General features: G+C 37.7%; 1 protein-coding gene and 1 long non-coding RNA gene across 3 annotated transcripts in view; one reads left to right on the top strand and one right to left on the bottom strand.

Moving 5' to 3' along the window:
- The window catches only part of LOC149469259 (uncharacterized), a 43,664-nt gene extending 31,167 nt beyond the window's left edge, over nt 1-12,497 (bottom strand). Inside the window, exons 1-4 of one of the 2 annotated variants that reach the window (XR_016311621.1) lie at nt 12,227-12,497; nt 6,542-6,664; nt 2,753-2,862; nt 1,447-1,525 (exon numbers count right to left, since the gene is read on the bottom strand). This is a non-coding gene — a long non-coding RNA (uncharacterized LOC149469259). Of the gene's footprint in view, nt 1-1,240; nt 1,526-2,752; nt 2,863-6,541; nt 6,665-12,226 lie in introns of those variants that run through there. The other variant, XR_016311620.1, reaches the window with a different exon arrangement.
- Nucleotides 12,498-12,750: 253 nt separating this feature from the next.
- ZIC1 (Zic family zinc finger 1) lies at nt 12,751-18,466 on the top strand. Its single transcript, XM_089669535.1, has 3 exons — nt 12,751-14,051; nt 15,356-15,519; nt 17,353-18,466. Exons 1-3 carry the CDS (start codon nt 13,088-13,090, stop codon nt 17,548-17,550), a joined length of 1,326 nt encoding a protein of 441 aa, XP_089525661.1. The 5' UTR covers nt 12,751-13,087; the 3' UTR covers nt 17,551-18,466.
- The last annotated feature ends 1,846 nt before the right edge of the window (nt 18,467-20,312 follow it).

Genomic DNA, 20,312 nt, shown 5'->3' with positions numbered 1-20,312 from the left:
AATTTCATTTTGTAAAGCGCTGAGCAAACTGTTGGAGCTAAATAGATACTGTATAATAATATTAATATGTATATATTTTGATTTTTATATATTTATTTTTATATAGATAGATATATCCTTCTGTCCTGCAATATTGAGTTCTATGATTTCAATGTATCAAATGATAACTAATACCATCAATGTACTACGCTGACATTTGCTGAATTTTCAAATGTGAAAATGTATGGTACGCTAGAACTTTTCATCCCCAATTTGATAATTAAAAAAAAAGTGTTGAAGTTGTTTATACATTGCAATACATTTACTGGACCCTTTCAGGTGTCACTACTTACCTGGACAATAGATTTCAGAAAAGACATAAAATATCATATATCGCTTTATCTGCTACAATTAAGGATCACAGTATATAATGGACAAAAAAAAAAAAACCAAAAAAACAAAGCTTACCTCTCCAGAAGATTATAAAGATTTTGACTACATAGTGATGTGTGTATGTCTATGTTTCTGTAGACTATACAAACTCGTGCTCTCCTTCAAATTGGCCACATTAGACAATCTGCATGTATTTACTAAAGATTGATTTATTTATGTAAGCATGTTATATAGCCCCTTTAACTGTGGAGGTATCGAAGTACAAGTAGGTACTCAAATCTGCCAATTATTGCTCATTTACAAATGATCAAACATAGGCACCAGCTCAATTGGCTTTAGATATATATATATATATATATATATATATATATATATATATATATATATATATATATATATATATATATATATATATATATATATAAAAGAAACACTTTGCAAACGTGTTTCTTAGTTCGGATCTTGTTGCTTGAACTAAACTTTGGCAACAAAGGGGCAGATTCGGTCTCTAGTCTGCATCTTACTTACACAAAATGTGGTATACCTACCTATGTCTTGGCTGGAAATGTGGAAATGCGAATACATAGGCTGACAATTATTCCTTTTCTTTGAGCCAAATTGTACATTATTGACAAATCGATAAATAAATACATAGATAACAGGAAATGTTGACACCTCCCAGTTGATCAATACCAATATATAAAACATCCTTCTGTTGATGAATTCATTTCAGATTTGTCATCAGGGATAATTAAAAGGATAAAAGGAATAGCCATTCAGCAATGGGATTTCTTCATTTTAAAAAGGGTCATCTGTGTTTACAGTTCACATGAGACATTAGATATACATAGAGAATAGCACACACAAGAACGGTGGTGAGATGCAGAACAGCTTCTCCTCTTTATTGGAATGAGCATGGGAAATATGGTATGTTACATTTTACATGATGCAGATAACAAATTAAAGAGGATGGCATTCATAATCATGGCAGTGGTAACCTCGAAGCCTGGAAACCAGTGTTAGTCAACTTGGTCGAGGTAACTTGTAGATTCAGCATGCGGACAGATAGCTTACCTAATTATAATGTGGCCTGCTGCAAGCCTGGGGATTTCATAGATCGGTCTGTGCATGGGCCAGGGCCTCTTCTATATGACTGCTCAGTGGAGACACAAAACAGCTGGGCTAGTGGTCTGTTCTCTTATACAGAATGTGTGATTTTTTTTTATCAACAGCAACACACCAACAAAATATGCAAACATCATCATGTAACAATAAAAACATAAAGCAAATTTCTGGCACCACTAGATAATATTGGGCACACACACACACACTTCCATTAATCTGTGTTTGTTGTTTATGTATGCAGTATACCTTATATCTATGTTCCACATCCACATGTTGCACATATACATCATTACATTATCGTTTCAGTGTTTCCAGAATTCTTATAATAAATGTGATATATATATATATATATATATATACACATATACATATACACACACACACACACACACACACACACACACACACACACACATATATATATATATATATATATATATATATATATATATATATAAAAGATACAGTTTAGATACTTTTGCTTGCTCAGAAACGTTTTACTATAGTTGGGGCTGCTATTCCAGTTGCTTAATTGTATGCACTTTGTTACAGCTTTAAATAAGTTTCTATCTATTTGAGTTCAGATCTAATACAATAGAGTATAGAGAGAGACATACATGGCAATTTGAAGTGCTCTGAATATTTTAACTATCAGCACCTTGTGTTTGCGGCACACAGCTGTGTTTTGCGCTGTAAATTGCGTTAGTGACGCTAAGATAGACCCTTAGGGAATGGTAGGTGGGCGATCAGGACTCCTTTGCATAGAGTCTGGTGACAGATCAGCTTTCAGATTAAGGTATATCTGTCAAATGAGGCGTCAGTCACCAGCCACTGCTCAGGGCTCATTGTGGGGAGACCTGGTAGCCACCACATTGTGAAAGCATGGTATCTCTAGTAAGGATGGTACATATCATGTAAACCCCATCAGCAAGATCAAAGTGTTCTTTTTTAATAAGATCCAATACATGTCAAACCTCATTCCAATCAAATCGTCCGTAAATGAATTCCAGATGAATATGTCATAGAGTAATGTGACAATGCAGTCAAACGGGGTCAGGGGTGGATGTTACAATGAGAGAGCCGTCAAATATGAATTCTAGGAGCTCCAAATGAATGGCCAGCGAGCGGGATTAAGCACATTCTAGTGGCGGGGTGTTATGTCAGTGATTTGTGTTGGTACAAGTTAACTGGCAAACAAAGCTCCAGAAATATATGGTCCCCTCTGAGCCTCCACCAGGGCATATTTGAAACTTACTTGGGGTCTTCATGATAGCTCTGAGATGTCCTATTATTTTCCTGCCTGTTTGGGGGAGGCAGCAAGCCATCCTCTGTGCAATGCTATGGGAAGCTGGTGCTGAGTCCATCCTGGAAAATTGAAACATATTTGGCTGTTTTAATAAGTAATACAGCAAGTCCATTTCCTCTGACTGTTTAATAATGCACGTTTTATTGGATCTGGATGTACTTTGCCAAATCTAAATGGTATGGCACACATTTGAAGCATGACCAGTCTCTGCATGCAGATTTCCCAGAAGGATTTCTGACTATGATTTTCAATGTACTGGTCATGTTTCCACTTACTGATGGCACACAGCTAGGGATTCCTGCTCGCATTCCTTTGGATTTTGTGCTCTTCTTAGTACAAGGCTCGACTGTAAACCTGGTTACAAGGCACGCAGTCAACTTCACTTACAACTTACTGATGTGCATTACACACACACACCATAAAAGACATTTGAATTTACATTCAACTAATTTGTACTGTATCTATATTGCTGATATGCCAATGTTGTATATAAGATATTAAATACACACATACACCATAAATGACAAACATTCTACATTTACATTAAACTAATCTGCACTCTATCCATATTGCTGATATGTTAAAACTGTATATAGGATATCAAATACACACACACCCACACACCATAAAAACAGATATTTTACATTCACATTAAACTAATTTCCACTGTATCTATATTGCTGATATGCTAATGTTGTAAATAGAATATCAAATACACACACACACCATAAAAGACAGATATTCTGCATTTACAATAAATTAATTTGTATCCATATTGCTGATGTGTTAATGCTGTATATAGGATATCAAACACACACACACACACACACGCAAACACACACCATAAAAGACAGATATTTTACATTTACATTAAAATAATTTGCACTTTATCTGTGTTTCTGGTATGATGATGCTGTATATAGGATATCAAACACACACACACACCATAAAAAACAGATATTTACATTTACATTAAAATAATTTGCACTGTATCTATATTGTTGATATGATAATGATGTATATAGGTTATCAAATACACACATACACCATAAAAGACAGATATTCTACACTGATACTAAACTAATTTGCACTGCACTCTTATTGCTGATATGCTAATTTTCTATATATGATAGAAAACACACACAAGTCAAACAATACATGCATTCTTCACTGGTAGTATCCACACTCACGTTTCTGATAGAATATGACATTTTTGTGTACCAGACAGTAAACACATACACGCATAAGACATTTTATATATATATATATATATATATATATATATATATATATATATATATATATATGTATATATATATATATATAGTGTGTGTGTGTGGTGTGTGTGTGTGTGTGTGTGTTTTATATGAAGGCAAAAGGATGGGTCAAATGAAAGCATACTTTTAACTCCACGTCTAGAGGCTGATGTACTAAAGATGAAAATGTTTACACAATACATTTTGTGAATTAATTTTAATTAACCGATCATATGAAAAGTATACTCATCTATGCCTATTTTACCTGTACGTGATTAGATAATTTAAATCAACATTCACACAATTAATTTTGTTAACATTCCCAACTTCTTTAGTAAATCAACCAAGAGTCTATAAATTAAAACCTATCTCATGTAATAGCAATAAAACTATACAAACTAATAATAACACCACTGGTAATACTATGCACTATGCTTCTATCTGTTCTTGCCTATATATACATATGTCAGTTCATTTTCTCCAGCAGTAGCAATATTTGTGCTGCGTTTTAAATGGAACATTTGTTGTCAACCTGCATTTTGTAGAGTTGGACTTGCGCTGTGCTTTGTGTCCGTTTTAAAACGCATCATTTGGTCTGCATATGTTTGAAATATTCCTCGGCGTGAATAGAGCGAGAACGGGTCATGTGCAGATAGAGGAGGGAATAGACGAACTATATTTAGAGAAGTTTAGGGAACATAGGAGATCAGGGGAAAGAGAAAGAAGGAAGGAAGGAAAACGGAAAGAAAGAAAGAAAGAAAGAAAGAAAGAAAGAAAGAAAGAAAGAAAGAAAGAAGGGAAGGAAATAAAGAAAAGGAAATAAAGAAAAGGAAATGAAGAAAGAAAGAAAGAAAGAAAGAAAGAAAGAAAAGAAAGAAAGAGAGAGAGAGAGAAAGAAAGAAAGAAAGAAAGAAAGAAAGAAAGAAAGAAAGAAGGAAGGAAGGAAGGAAGGAAGGAAGGAAGGAAGGAAAAGAAAAAAAGAAAGGAAGGAAGGAAAGAAAGAAAGAGAAAGAAGAAAGAAAAGAAAGAAAGAAAAAGAAAGAAAGAAAGAAAGAAAGGAAGAAAGAAAGAAAGAAAGAAAGAAAGAAAGAAAAGGATACATTACATACCTAGCCATATGTGCCTAGCAGCTATCTATATATATATAGTTGGGCTTATGCCTTGCTCTGTACTTTTTTTTCGGACTTCAAAAGACATCAATGCGAAGTAAATGAATGGAAAAGTGTTCTTCTAGGGAAGGGAACAAGTTGGTGCTGTTGACACTTGTGGACGTGTCTCATATAACAGCACCTGGATAAACTTGTTGCAATGTTTGGTCAGACAAGGCAGGTCCATATGTAAGTGTGAAGACAGCCTAATGATGGGACAAACCTTCTGTCCTATGACTGTACATAAAGCATCACTCTATTCACTGGGCACAGTAGACTATAAATGAAATCAAACCTCTTGCTAGCTTTTCTTCTTTTTTCCCCCCTGATCTTACTTCTCCATCCTCTGGACTCACCATGTGCACATGTGGTTGGTCTGGGGTCAGAGGTCAAACTCTAAGGCATTTCAAAAGTCGGTGACATCAATAGATGTATCCTTCAACACTATCTAGAGCCAGTAACTGCATTTCCAGCAACAGAAAATACAAATACAAAGACAGGGAGGGCCTCTGTTGTGAGTGTCTCTTTAAAACAAAAGGCAACACACACATACACACACACACACGTCTAGATTGCAGAGATCATTAACTTCGCACTTCTTGGCACTCATCATCATCTTGCTTGTGCTTTGCCCTAAAAAAAAGATTGCAAACCCAAATGTATCTGCTAATTTGGCATTATTTCGCATTAGAGCGGAGAACAATCAGATCCTCCCCCATTATGGAGAATAAAACAATCGCAGACTTAATTAAATCTGATAAGCTCCTTTAAAGCTCTCCTCGCCTTCCCCTGTATCTGTCTAGCTGGATGTGACCTGTTTGCCCTCCATAAATACATGAAATCATGTGTCCTGTCATCCTCCCATAGGTGGAGATGGAAGGAGAGCCTTGTGTCAAGACATCATATTCAGACTTTGGAAACTCAGCAAACAAGTGGAAAACGTATTAATCAGTGCGGACAATGGAGATGGTAATTAAATATAAAAGCCAATGAATTGATTCCTTTTTTTGCCTTCATCCTAATGTTCCATCCCCAGGCAATGCTAAGACGAGGGAATCCATTGAAAGCTGTAGCGGAAGCTTGTCCTTCCCATTCTCACAGCCCATTGGCATGGAAATAGAGCCCCCTAACTTATTCCCACCTAAGATATTCTCTTTCTTACGGATTATTGCTATTACAGGCTGACACAATAGGTTTTATGAACAAACACTCCATGTGAAAGGCTATCTGTAATGCTGGTCCATCTACATAAGATGGGCTGGAAATGGGGCTGGCCAGGGTTAGACTATGTCCAGAGAACTGGCCACACGCTGCTGGCCCCTAGCCTGGCTTACCGTGGCTACTCCTCCACCTGTTGCCAAACGGCCTTCAGATCTTCCCAGGACCGGAGGGGTGACCCCAGCACCCTTTGCTGCTCCTCCATGTTGTCATCCTTCATTTCTTCCTTTTCTGGCTTTCTGAAATCAGTTAGGGGAAATCATGATGAGGCAGAAATGAGCCGTCAGGATGATATTTTAATGGCTTATATTGTCACGTTGGTGCATGTGGCTTTGAACTGCACAGCTCTCCTTCCCTGCAGAGAGCGCCGCAAATCCCACTTCAGAACTTCTGCAACTTTTTTTTTCCTCTCCTGTAAGTTTAGACACATTCCCCAAATATTCACCAACCGACCTGCATTGTGATGGAGCTGCACACCTCTCCTGATCGATCAGGATGCCATACATGTGGAAATCAGCTTGGATGGCAATGGTCCTAGAAGAATTCCAATATATGGGGAGGACTGTGTACACATATGGAAATGTATACACAACCAGGGGAATGGCTGTCTGCAAGTGTGTACATATATGTGTGTGTATGAATGGTAGTCACATATATATTTACACATACAGAAAGAGATACAGACTGCATAGGTATACATATATGCATGTCAATTACTGCATACATGTGTGTCTGTGTTTATATCATGGACATTTATAGGCAGTTGACTGTATGTGTATATGTGTGTGTGCATATATGAATGGCTGTTTGCATGTGTACATATATGTGTGTATATTGGAACGTTACATATATATGTGAACGACTGTTTGCATGTGTGTACATATATATGTGTGTATTATGGAACTTTACATATATGAATGACTGTTTGCATGTGCATATATATGTGTGTACTATGCCCTGACACATATATAAATGACTGTTTGCATGTGTATACATAGATGTGTGCACTGTGGACCTTTACATATATATATATGTGAATGACTGCACGTGTATACATATATGTGTGCACTGTGGACCTTTACATATATATATGTGAATGACTGCACGTGTATACATATATGTGTACACTATGGACCTTTACATATATATATTTATGACTGCACGTGTATACATATGTGTGTGCGCTATGGACCTTTACATATATATGTGAATGACTGTTTGCACGTGCATACATATATGTGTGCACTATGGACCTTTACATATATATGTGAATTACTGTTTACATGTATATACATATACTGTTTGTGTGTGTATTATGAACCTTTACCTATATATGCAAATGACTGTTTGCATGCATATACATAAATGTGTACAATATGGACCTTTACATATATATGTGAATTACTGTTTACATGTATATACATATACTGTTTGTGTGTGTATTATGAACCTTTACCTATATATGCGAATGACTGTTTGCATGCATATACATAAATGTGTACAATATGGACCTTTACATATATATGTGGATTATTGTTTACATGTATATACATATACTGTTTGTGTGTGTACTAGGAACCTTTACATACATATGTGAATGGCTGTTTGCATGCGTATACATAGATGTGTGTGTACTATGGACCTTTTTACATATATGTGCATGACTGTTTGCATGTGCATACAAATAGCTGCGTGCATTATGGGACTTTACATATATATATATATGTGAATGACTGTTTAAATGTGTATACATATATATATATGTGTGTGTGTGTGTTTGCATTTATATACATATATGTGTGTACTGTGTATGCACTTTATGTACATTTACATATATATAATTGACTTGTTTGAATGTGTATGCATATATGTGTGTGTAATGTGGGTATTTACATACATATGTGAATGACTGCATTTGTATTTTATATATATTCATCAATGATATTTAGAAATATGCAAATGACTTTGTATACATGAATGTATGAACTTGCTTATGAATGCTATATACGGTTTGTGTTTGGTGTGGAGTCACATATTCATACATACACACCTACGTAAAAGAATATATAGCTACAGATGTAGATAATAGAGGATTGTAGGATAAAGAGGGAGTCAGTATGCCAGCTCATTCCCCTGGCAGTGTACTCATGATGCGAGGTGTACATGGTGTGTACCATTCTCTATCATCCTCCTGGTATGGCAGGCAGAATATCCAGTGACTTGATATGTAGATCTCCGCCGCCCTGGAATGTGGCTTCTCATCACTGGCTTTTCTGAATAGGATATGTTAAGTGAGACCATTTCTGTTTTAATTAAAGTGCTACCTGCCCTGCACTGTTTACAAAGTATTCCTTTTGAAAAGACGGCCTAAAGTTTCTTTGTCAATGAGGAGTGAGAGTTTGGAGTTTAGAGTCTGGTGCTGGAAGGATTCATTGAGGCAGCTAACAAAGACTAAATGGAATGATTCCGATCCTGCTTCAGCTTTTTTAGGCTCCTATTACTAGAAAATAATTACAGCTAATGAATATGCAAAGGAGGGAAGAATGACTGGCTAAATAAAAGGCTAGGGACATTATGCAATATGCAGTCCTGACAGGGACAGTCTACCAGAGGTCCTGCTAGGGATACTCTGCATTAGTCAGATAGAGTCCTGCTAGGGACATTCCGCTATAAGTCCCGTTAGGGATACTCTACATTAGTCAGATAGAGTCCTGCTAGGGACATTCCGCTATAAGTCCCGTTAGGTATACTCTACATTAGTCAGATAGAGTCCTGCTAGGGACATTCCGCTATAAGTCCTGTTAAGGATACTCTGCATTAGTCAGATAGAGTCCTGCTAGGGACATTCCGCTATAAGTCCTGTTAAGGATACTCTACATTAGTCAGATAGAGTCCTGCTAGGGACATTCCGCTATAAGTCCCGTTAGGTATACTCTACAGTAGTCAGATAGAATCCTGCTAGGGACATTCCGCTATAAGTCCCGTTAGGGATACTCTACATTAGTCAGATAAAGGATCCTGCTAGGGGCATTCTACTATAAGTTCTGCTATAGGGATACTCTACATTAGTCAGATAAAGAGTCCTGCTAGGGACATTTTACTATACGTCCTGCTATAGGGATACTCTTTATTAGTCAGATAAAGAGTCCTGCTAGGGGCATTCCGCTATAAGTTCTGCTAGGGATACTCTACATTAGTCAGAGTCCTGTTAGGGACATTCTACTATAAGTCCTGCTAGGGATACTCTACATTAGTCAGATAGAGTCCTGCTAGGGGCTTTCCGCTATGGGTTTTGCTAGGGATACTCTTCATTAGTCAGATAGAGTCCTGCTAGGGACATTCTACTATAAGTCCTGCTATGGATACTCTACATTAGTCAGATAATGAGTCCAGCTAGGGGCATTCCGCTATAAGTTCTGCTAGGGACACCCTGCATTAGTCAGAGTCCTGCTAGGGACATTCCGCTATAAGTTCTGCTAGGGATACTCTACATTAGTCAGATAAAAAGTTCTGCTAGGGGCATTCTACTATAAGTTCTACTAGAGATACTCTACATTAGTCAGATAAAAAGTCCTGCCAGGGACATTCTTCTATAGGTCCTGCTAGGGATACGTTACATTAGTCAGATAAAGAGTACTGCCAGGGACAGTCTACCAGAAGTCCTGCCAAGGATACTTTATATTAGTCAGATATAAAGTCCTGCCAGGGACATTCAACTATAAGTCCTGCTGGGATACTCTACATTAGTCAGATAAAGAATTCTGCCAGGGACATTCTACTATAAGTCCTGCTAGGGATACTCTATATTAGTCAGATAAACAGTCCTGCTAGGGACAGTCCTGCTAGGGATACTCTATATAAGTCAGATACAGAGTTCTGCTAGTGACAGTCTGCCATAAGTCCTGTTAGGGATACTATACATTAGTCAGATAAAGAGTCCTACCAGGGACATTCTACAATAGTCAAATAAGAGAGTGCTGCCAGGGATACTACACATTAGTCAGATTAAGAGTCCTGCCAGGGACATTCTACAATTATTATATAAAATGTCCTGCCAGTGACATTCTACAATGGTCAAATACTGTCAAACACAATAGTCAAAAACTTCCAGGAACAGTCTACAATAGCCAGATAAAAAGTCCTGCCAGGGACACTCTGCAATAGTCAAATACTGTCGAATGCAACAGACAAACACTACCATGGACATTCCACAATAGTCAGATGAAAAGCCCTGCCAGGGACATTCTGCAGTATTCAGATAAAAGGTCAATAGTCAAATGAAGTATACAGCCAGGGACATTCTACAACAGATTAAGGGTGCTACAAGTGATATTCTGCAATATCTAAATCAAAATTCCTGACATGTTACAATATTCAAATAAAACGTTCTGCCAGGGACAGTCTTCAGTAGTCAGATAAAAAACACTGCAAGGGATATTCTGCAATGTTTAGATACAAAGGGCTGCCAGGGACATTCTGCAAGATTCAGAATAAAAGTACTACCAAAGATATTCTTAAGGGACGTTCTACAATGCTTAGATAAAAAGTCAAGCTAGGGACATCCTACTTCAAATAAAAAAGTCGTGCTTGGGGTTTTCTGGAAGATTCAAATAAAAAGTCCTGCCAGGGTCACTCTTTTATAGTCAGATAAAAGTCTGCTAGGTACACTGGAAGCAGGGAAGCCTATGGCAACCTCCAAGTCTACTTTCCAGCCTAGTCTGGGCTAATGCAAAGTCACATATTCACACCATTGAAAAAAAAATCACTTTAATATATGGTCATGGCTGCTTTTGTACACAAGACAAAGAGAATATATGGTCATAGACAGGTTAATCGAGCTTTGCTGCAAGAAAACAAGCAAGGGTTGTATGTTTGCACTGAATGCAAAGGTCTGCATTTTCCAGAGCAAATCAAAGGGAGTGTTAGTCCTTTTCCTGCTCACTCATCTGAAGGTAAGTACATTTTCTCTGGGCGATCAAAAACCTGGTCACTAACAAAGGCAGCCAATGCTGCTTCCACCGTCCTGGTGTGGCTAGTTGGGAAATTTCAATAATTCTGACAAGGGTGACTGATTTGTGAACTACCAAAAAAAAAAGGGGGGGGGGGGGGTTAATGTCAGGAAATTTACACTGCTCCATTTATAAACGATTTGAAAAAAAAAAAAAAAAGACAAAAAAATATAACCCCTATCATGCTTCAAATAAAATATTAAAAAAAGAGAGAAAGCAAAACTGAACCAAACCAACCGATAGGAAAAAAAAATCATCAAAGTAAAAAATAATCACAAATAAAATCGATAAAAATAAATAGAATTAATAAATCAATAAAATAGGTAAAAATCTATTTTAAAAACCGATAAAATAGATAAAAGAGAAATAAAATAAAAAATCAACAAAATAAAACAGATTTAAAAAAATACAATAGATAAAAAATAAAATACAAAATCAATAACATAGATAAAAAAAATAAAAAAATCAATAACATAAAATAGATTAAAAAATAATAAAAAAATCAATAAAATAAAATAGATTAAAGATGAAATAAAATAAAAAAAACAATATAAAATGTATAAAAAAATAAAAAAAGGTAAAAATTCAAATAAAAAAAATAAATCAAATGAAATAGATACAAAATAAAATAACAAAATCAATAAAGTAAAATAATAAAACAATTGAAAAGATAGCAATAAAACAGATTAAAAAAAAAAAACAATAAAATAAGGAGATTCAATAAAATAAAAAATAAATGAAAAAAAAATATAAAACAAATAAAATAAAATAAAAAAAGAGATTCTCACCCACCTGTGTTGTGATGGGTACAGAATACAAGCATTGAAAAATGGCAAGACATGGAAATGAAATCCAGAAAATTCACCTCCCTGGAAATTGTAAGCATACTGATGGACTCGTATATGGAGGTTGGGAAGGTGAGAAGGAATCTCAGGACAGGAGGCAATATTGTGAAAATTAAAGGGAGTGTCGGTCTAGGATGAAAACAGCAAGAATAAGATGTGGAGAAATGAAGTAAAGGGGGTCTTGGAAGATTTTTTTTCCCCTCCTGTAGAATTTGGGCAGGGAGGAAAAAAAAAAGTTGCTACTCCTAAAAACATTGTTTGTCATCAAGCGGTGTCAGCCTCCCTTACAATACCTGGGATTGATGAGCGGAGGCGGCCAATCAGGAGGCGTCTGGGACTCTGGGAGCCCTTAGTTGGAGAGGCAGGGGTGAAGGGGGGAGAGGGCCAGGACCAATGGGCGCTGACGTCCATCCGCACGTGACTCCGCCCCCTCCTCCCATTCATCAAGGGGGGAACGAGTCGTCCTTTCAATTCATTTATCTGCAGGAATGATTGCCGCTATCAGTCTCCAGCTCAACGCCCGGCTGAGGAGGTGAAAGTTTCTCCCCAGGAAGATAAACCGCAAAAAGACAATATTGTGCATGAAAAAAAAAAATAAAGAAAGAAAGAAAGAGGAGGAAAGGAGTGCAAGAAAAGTGTGTCTCCCAGAATCCCATTCACATGCAAGATCTGCTCCTGACAAGTTGTGCTCAGATCTGGTCGCCCATGTGAAGGAGGAGAAGAAGCGCTGCGATCCAGATCGGTCTCCTCCTGCGTTCCAGCCCCTCAGTGTCCTTTTTCTTCTTCTGGTTGAGTTCGGACGGTCGCCATGCTCCTGGACGCCGGACCCCAATACCCAGCCATTGGTGTCACCACATTCGGCTCCTCCCGACACCACTCCACCGGCGACGTGACGGAGCGCGAGGTGGGCTTGGGCATCAACCCGTTCGCCGACGGCATGGGCGCCTTCAAGATCAACCCCGGCGGGCACGAACTGGCCTCCGGACAGACTGCGTTCACCTCTCAGGCTCCGGGCTACGCCGCAGCGGCTCTGGGCCACCACCACCACCCGGGTCACGTCAGCTCCTACTCCAGCGCAGCCTTCAACTCCACCCGGGACTTCCTCTTCCGAAACCGGGGGTTCGGAGAAGCCGCCAGCGCCCAGCACAGCCTGTTCGCCTCGGCCGGGGGGTTCGGAGGACCTCACGGCCACACGGACGCCGCCGGACACCTTATCTTCCCGGGGCTGCACGAGCAAGCGGCGGGCCACGGCTCCCCCAACGTTGTGAACGGACAGATGAGGCTGGGCTTCTCTGGGGACATGTACGGCCGGCCCGACCAGTACGGACAAGTCACCAGCCCCAGGTCCGAACACTATGCCTCCACCCAACTCCATGGCTATGGCCCTATGAACATGAACATGGCTGCCCACCACGGAGCGGGGGCCTTCTTCCGATACATGAGGCAACCCATCAAGCAAGAACTCATCTGTAAGTGGATTGAGCCCGAGCAACTGTCCAACCCCAAAAAGTCGTGCAACAAAACTTTCAGCACCATGCACGAGCTGGTCACCCATGTCACGGTGGAGCACGTTGGAGGACCGGAGCAGTCCAACCACATCTGCTTCTGGGAGGAGTGCGCTAGAGAAGGCAAGCCTTTCAAAGCCAAATACAAACTGGTCAACCACATCAGAGTCCACACGGGGGAAAAACCCTTCCCCTGCCCCTTCCCTGGCTGTGGGAAAGTCTTTGCCAGGTCAGAAAACCTGAAAATCCACAAAAGGACTCACACAGGTATTTTTATTGTCACTACCACTGTATTATTATTTTTTATCTTAACTACCACCATATTATTATTGTTGTTTATGACTACCGCCATAATATTGTTGTTTATAACTACCACCACATCATTTTTTTTTTAGCAAAACTACCACTATATTATTTTTTTTAGCATAACTACCACTATATTATTTTTTTGTTTAGCATAAATACCACTATATTATTTTTTTATTTAGCATAAATACCACTATATTATTTTTTAGCGTAACTACCTCTATATTATTATATATTAGCATAACTACCACTATTGTTTTTATTATAACTACCACTATATTATTTTGTAGCATAACTGCCACTAAATGTTTTGATTGTAATTACCACTATATTATACATTTTTTAATCATAACTAACACTATATTTTTTATTTTATTATAACTACAAATATATTATTATTAATTATATGTATTTTTTGTGTTCCTAATAAAGGCAACTAAAGCCAACCATTTTTCTTTGTGACCCAGCAGATAAATATTTTACTCTTGTCTTGTTTTTTTATATATTTTTTGGGTGATTTTAATATATTCTAGCACAATTTTCTACTTCTATGTATCATTTTTTTTCTCTATTAAATAGTTGAGCTGCCTAGAAATATTATTCCGTTTCCAATCGTGATTTTATTTATTGATGCTCGACTGGCAGAAAAAAAAGAGAAACTTGTCTGCTTGTCAAATCTGCCTGAGAGGTGGATAACCTTAATTGTATTACTGCGGAAAATTGTGCTAAATATTCAATTATCCAATTTTCACTTGGAATTGACAAATATTTGTTAAAAAATCGAGTTAGGGGATCGTGCCATCAATCAAAGCAATGCTACCGAAGTCTGGGGGAAATCTGGGGGTTTGACAGGGGTTGTGTATGTGAGTGTGTGTGTGTGGGGGGGTATTTTGCATGTCTTGTTTTTTTTTTTTTTTTTTTTGCTTTCTTTTAGTCATTTGCTTTTATATACCACTCTAATACTTATCTTTCTTTTAAAATATTCAAGTGTAATATAAGTCTGAGCTGTGTAGTTAAAAACAAAATCAATCCATACAACTGATACAATTGAAACGTGTGTATTTTTATGTGGAGCAATCTTGGAGTGATTGATAATTATGAAAAACAATAATAATATTAATGGGAGCAAATATACTTATAAAAATAAATGTATGGAAAATATTTTTTTTCTAGCTTCTAGTTGCATTTTTTACTGTGTGTTGGGATTTTTGCAGACACAGATTGTGATGTATGTATCTTTTTGCTTTGTTTTTTTTATGCATTAGGTGAGAAGCCCTTTAAGTGTGAGTTTGAAGGCTGTGACAGACGATTTGCAAATAGCAGCGACCGTAAAAAACACATGCACGTCCACACTTCAGACAAGCCTTATCTGTGTAAAATGTGTGACAAGTCCTACACCCACCCAAGCTCCCTCAGAAAACACATGAAGGTAACTAAACATCTCTCCCTGCCATAGACAGAGCAGAGAGCCTCGTGCTGCCTCTTAGAACTAGAGGGATCCTTATGATTGTGGCTACCTTCTGCTATCATCACTGTGCCAAACTGCTTTACTACAATTGTCTGGCCACCACCACATCCCAGACAAGGTTTTCTTCAGCCACCAAAATATACCAAAATTCCCAAGTAGTAAGTTGGGGTCTCGCCTTGTTTATTTTACTATACCAGCTGCAGGGAGAGTTTGTATCCAGTTCCCACTGTCCAGGTTTTCAGCACTGGATGAAGCCTCCTTTTGTGTAGGCAAACCACTGTGCAAGCCACAAAAAAGCTTTTCTGATATGACAGACCGTCTCCAATCTCTTGTATTCCATTGTCATCTTGCTGAAATAAGAAATAAGGGATCCTAAAGGGATCCCAGAAGATCAGTCATCTGATCTATGAACGGTTTCTATTTCTTATGGGAGTTGTCTATATATGATAGAGGTTTTCTGTTTATTATGGGGGTTGTCTATTTAGAGGTTTTCTGTTTAATTTGGTGGTTGTCTATTTATTATAGAGGTTTTCTGTTTATTATGGGGTTATCTATTTACTATAGAGGTTTTCTGTTTATTATGGGGTTATCTATTTACTATAGAGGTTTTCTGTTTATTATGGGGTTATCTATTTACTATAGATGTTTTCTGTTTATTATGGGGTTATCTATTTTCTATAGATGTTTTCTGTTTATTATGGGGTTATCTATTTACTATAGATGATTTCTGTTTATTATGGGGTTATCTATTTATTATAAATGTTTTCTGTTTATTTTGGGGTTGTCAATTTTTTTTAGAGTTTTTCTGTTTATGTTAGGGGTTGCCTCCTTTTATAGACTTTTTCTGTTTATTTTGGGGGTTTTCTATTTTTTTAATAGAGGTGTTCTGTTAATATGGGGTTCACTATTTTTTTATAGGGGGTTTCTGTTTATCATGAGGGTTGTCTATTTTTTTAAAGATATTTTCTGTTTATTATGGAGATTTTCTATATTTTATAGAGGTTTTCTGTTTGTTATGGAGGTTGTTTATTTTTTTTATGGAGGTGCTCTGTCTATTTGGGGGGTTGTCTATATTTTCATAGAGGCTTTCTGTTTATTAATTGGATTTTCTAGTTGTTATGGGGGTTGTCTATTTATTATAGATGTTTCCCTGTTTATTAATGGGGGTTTCTATGTATCATGGAGCCTTTCTATTTACTATGGAGCCTGTCCTTTTATTATGGAGCTTTTCTATTTATTATGGATGGGGAGGGGATCTGTTTATTATGGAGATTTTCTATTTAGTATTGAGATTTTCTGTTTATTATGGATGTTTTCTGTTTCTTTTGTTTATTATGGAGGGTTTTTTTTGTTTGTTGTGAGGATTTTCTGATTGTTATTACGTTTTTTTGTTTAGGTTTTCTATTTATTGTGTTTTTTTATTATTAAGGGTTTTTTTTAAATGAAGGGTTTCTACACATTATGGGGGGGGGGGGGGCTTGTTTATTGTTTTTTTTAAATGTATTATTGAGGGTTTTTTTATTATTATTTTTTTATGGTTGAACTGGATGGACATTTGTCTTTTTTCAGCCAGACTAACTATGTAACTATAGGGATTCTCTATTCCTTTATGGAGGTTTTTTGATTATTATGGAATTTATTAATAGAGGGCTATGAAGTAATTTTTCCTATTGAACGATCTAGATGGTCTTGTGTCTTTTTGCAGTTTTTACCTCTCTTTGTCAGGGTAATTGTAGATCTATAGGGATCTGGTTGATTGCTGTATGTCTGACTCATTTTCCCCCCTTTCTATAGGTCCACGAATCATCTTCCCAGGGGTCCCAACCTTCTCCAGCAGCCAGCTCAGGCTATGAATCTTCAACGCCCCCAACAATCGTGTCTCCTACTTCAGAAAACCAGACCACAAGTTCCTTATCCCCTTCCTCCTCAGCAGTACATCACACGTCCAGTCACAGCACGCTCTCATCAAATTTTAACGAATGGTACGTTTAAACACATATTTAAAAAAAAGACTTCCAGAGATTAATGAACACTTCGAATCTAATCCTAAAGCTGCCGGGACGGAATAACAATGAAGAATGAGACCCTTTTTTTTTTTTTTTGCTATTTTCTTCAGGCTTGGTAGAAAAAAAACATATAAGGGGATTGTAGAGTGCATGAGAAGAGTTTGCCAGGCCAAATGCCAACCGTGTAGGGTTTAATGAACCACTAATTAGAGGTCTCAATCTGCATGTCTTTTCAGGCGGCCTTTTTTTTGTAAATACAGAAGTATTAGTTGGAAAAAATGTACTGTTGATTTTGTAAATAGCTATATTACAAGTGAAAGGGGTATGTGGAATTGTGATCACTGCATATATGTGTTTTTTGGGGTGGGGTGCAGAGGGAAAGGAAGCAAGCTCTTTTTTTTTCCATGGATGGCAAGAATGTTCTAGTAAATGTGTACCCAAATGTGAAATACATTGTACCCTTCCAGTCTAAGCGTCCACATAACAGACTATTTACTGGTTTCAGTGTGCTTTTTCCCTGTATAAAGTGCAAGCTCTTCGTCCCAAAGTCCAGTCCGGTTTTTTAGTGCAGTGATATCTTGTTACACGTCATGTCAATTAATTGGTACAGTGCAAGCCTGGATCTCTTTATGTGTCAATCTGTTACATTTTGTTTATGTAAAGTGATATTAAAATATAAAAAAAAAATCTATAACTGTCCATTGCTTTTGGCATAAAGTGACATCCTGATGTATGTAGCGTTGATCATTTTTCATATTTATCCGCATGTTAAAAAAAAGCCCCGCTTCTACATGGTGACAGAATATTCAATATTTATGGATAGATTCATTCGTATGTCAAATTTTAGTTCCAGAAGCTGTTTGGTAACATTTCGTACATGATTAAAGACTATGTAAATCTCAGTGTATTGTGGTAGGAATCCTTATTTAACTAACGACCCCTCCCCCCTATTCAATTTTAGAATGCTAGCAGTAAGTACTAGAGATTTTTTTTGTAATCTTCTATATATAGATTCATTAAGGGTCCCCTGGTGAGGTTACTACATTGGATAAATAGCACTTATGACGTTTGCTATGTAAATTGTCAGCCGCATTGCTTTATGTCATGGCCTTATCAGGTATTCAATTCAAAGGATTCCCTTAGTACACGTCTAGCCTACCTGCAAATTCTGAGACAGTTAAAAATATTAGTCATTAAAATTGCGATGCTATTTATAGTAACACAAATTGAATATTTTACCCCTCCCATAAAGTTGTGTGATTGTTGTAATTCACTACCCCCAATATTCCCTTTAACCTATTTTCAATGCACTTTATTGCCCATTAAAGCTAGTTCAGGTTTAGTTCAAGTCCAGCAGCACTTTTTTTGAATGCCTTGAGTGCTGATTTTTATCTATATCAATTACTTGGGATGCTGTTATCACGACAGAGCTCCTCTTGCTTATTAAAAAAATAAAAAAAATAAAAAAAAGATAAAAAAGCAAGGCACAATAATTGAGTGTAACTTTATTATCTGTCTTTTATTTATTCCTAATTTACTTAAGAAATTCGTTCCATTGACTGGCGATGATACAGTACATTTGTAAATGAGGAGGCAATATAAAAAATGTAAATGGCTTGTGCTTAATGAGTGTTTCAGAACGCCTTTTCTGGAAATCAGATCGTCTTTTGTTGTAGTTTGATAGATTTTTGGAGGCTATATGACGCCATGCACTAACTTAGCCAGGCTTGTTGGGGAGAGATGCCTATTGTTCCAGCTTGTAGGCAGCACTGTAGCCCTATTAAACAGATCCTGACACCTACTCTCCTTGTTATGTATGGAAGTTTCCAAGCTCTTATAGGAGGGAACAGGCGCTGCAAAGATCATTCATACCATGGCCTTGTGTGCAGCTCCCTTTGCACCATTACTGATGGCAGTGCAAGCTTTCTTATGGGCCTCTCTGGCTCTCTAGACTGATTTAACACTTTGAATTATGAACTTGTTTTCTGATAACTGCTTAAGAGAATTATTGACATTCCAGCACAAGAATCCGTTTTACTGCCCTCAAGGAGGGGGGGGGGGGAGCTCAAGTCATATTTTCCAGGGTGAAACAGCCCAGAGGAGGATGCATGGAGTCCTTGCTGCAGAGGAGAACAGCGCCACCTTGTTTGTAGGAAACAACTTGAGGAACAATGCATGTTAGCCATGTATACGCAGTTTTTCCAGTTCATAATGCCAGGTCAACAAGGGGAGCTGTCCTTACACAACACTTGTTTTGTAGTTGTCCCATCCATTTATTTAATGTCACCTAGGCCAGTGTCTTTGTGAATTGTTATGATTTTGATGAGGTTCTTAGAGGTGTAAGACCATTACTAATGCTGGATGTGAATTGTTGTATTAAATACTGTGTGCGGTTGTAAATTGATATTTGTTAGGTGGTCATGAGTTTGTTAACATCGAGGGAGGGTATAAAGAATATTACAGATATCATTGGGAGTAATCATTCCTACCTGGACTCAGAGATAGGCTGCTAGAAAGGGATGATAGAGGGAGAGGGGAGAGAGAGAGGGAGGGAGCGAGAAGAAAAGAGGGAGAAAGAGGGGGGGGGGGGGGGGAGAGAGGAAAAGAGGAGGGAAAGGGGGGGGGAGGGGGAAGAGAGGAGAGAGAGAGAAGGGGGGGGGGGGGGGGTGAGGGGGTAAAGATGGATGCAGAGATAGAGAGAAGGGGGGGGGGGAGCATAGATAGTAAAGTAGGTAACTGTCTGGTTAT

The sequence above is a fragment of the Staurois parvus genome, unplaced genomic scaffold (assembly GCF_062004578.1).
Source record: "Staurois parvus isolate SC_StPar_1 unplaced genomic scaffold, SC_StPar_1.0 ptg000078l, whole genome shotgun sequence".
NCBI lineage: Eukaryota > Metazoa > Chordata > Amphibia > Anura > Ranidae > Staurois > Staurois parvus.
This window is presented reverse-complemented; position numbering and strand designations above follow the sequence as displayed.

Bases quoted from the DNA above. Each gene is read 5' to 3' on its own strand.
- ZIC1 (XM_089669535.1), top strand. From the start codon at position 13,088: ATGCTCCTGGACGCCGGACCCCAATACCCAGCCATTGGTGTCACCACA. The intron at 14,052-15,355 runs GTATTTTTATTG...TTTATGCATTAG, and splicing joins CCACAAAAGGACTCACACAG to GTGAGAAGCCCTTTAAGTGT. The intron at 15,520-17,352 runs GTAACTAAACAT...CCCTTTCTATAG, and splicing joins CCCTCAGAAAACACATGAAG to GTCCACGAATCATCTTCCCA.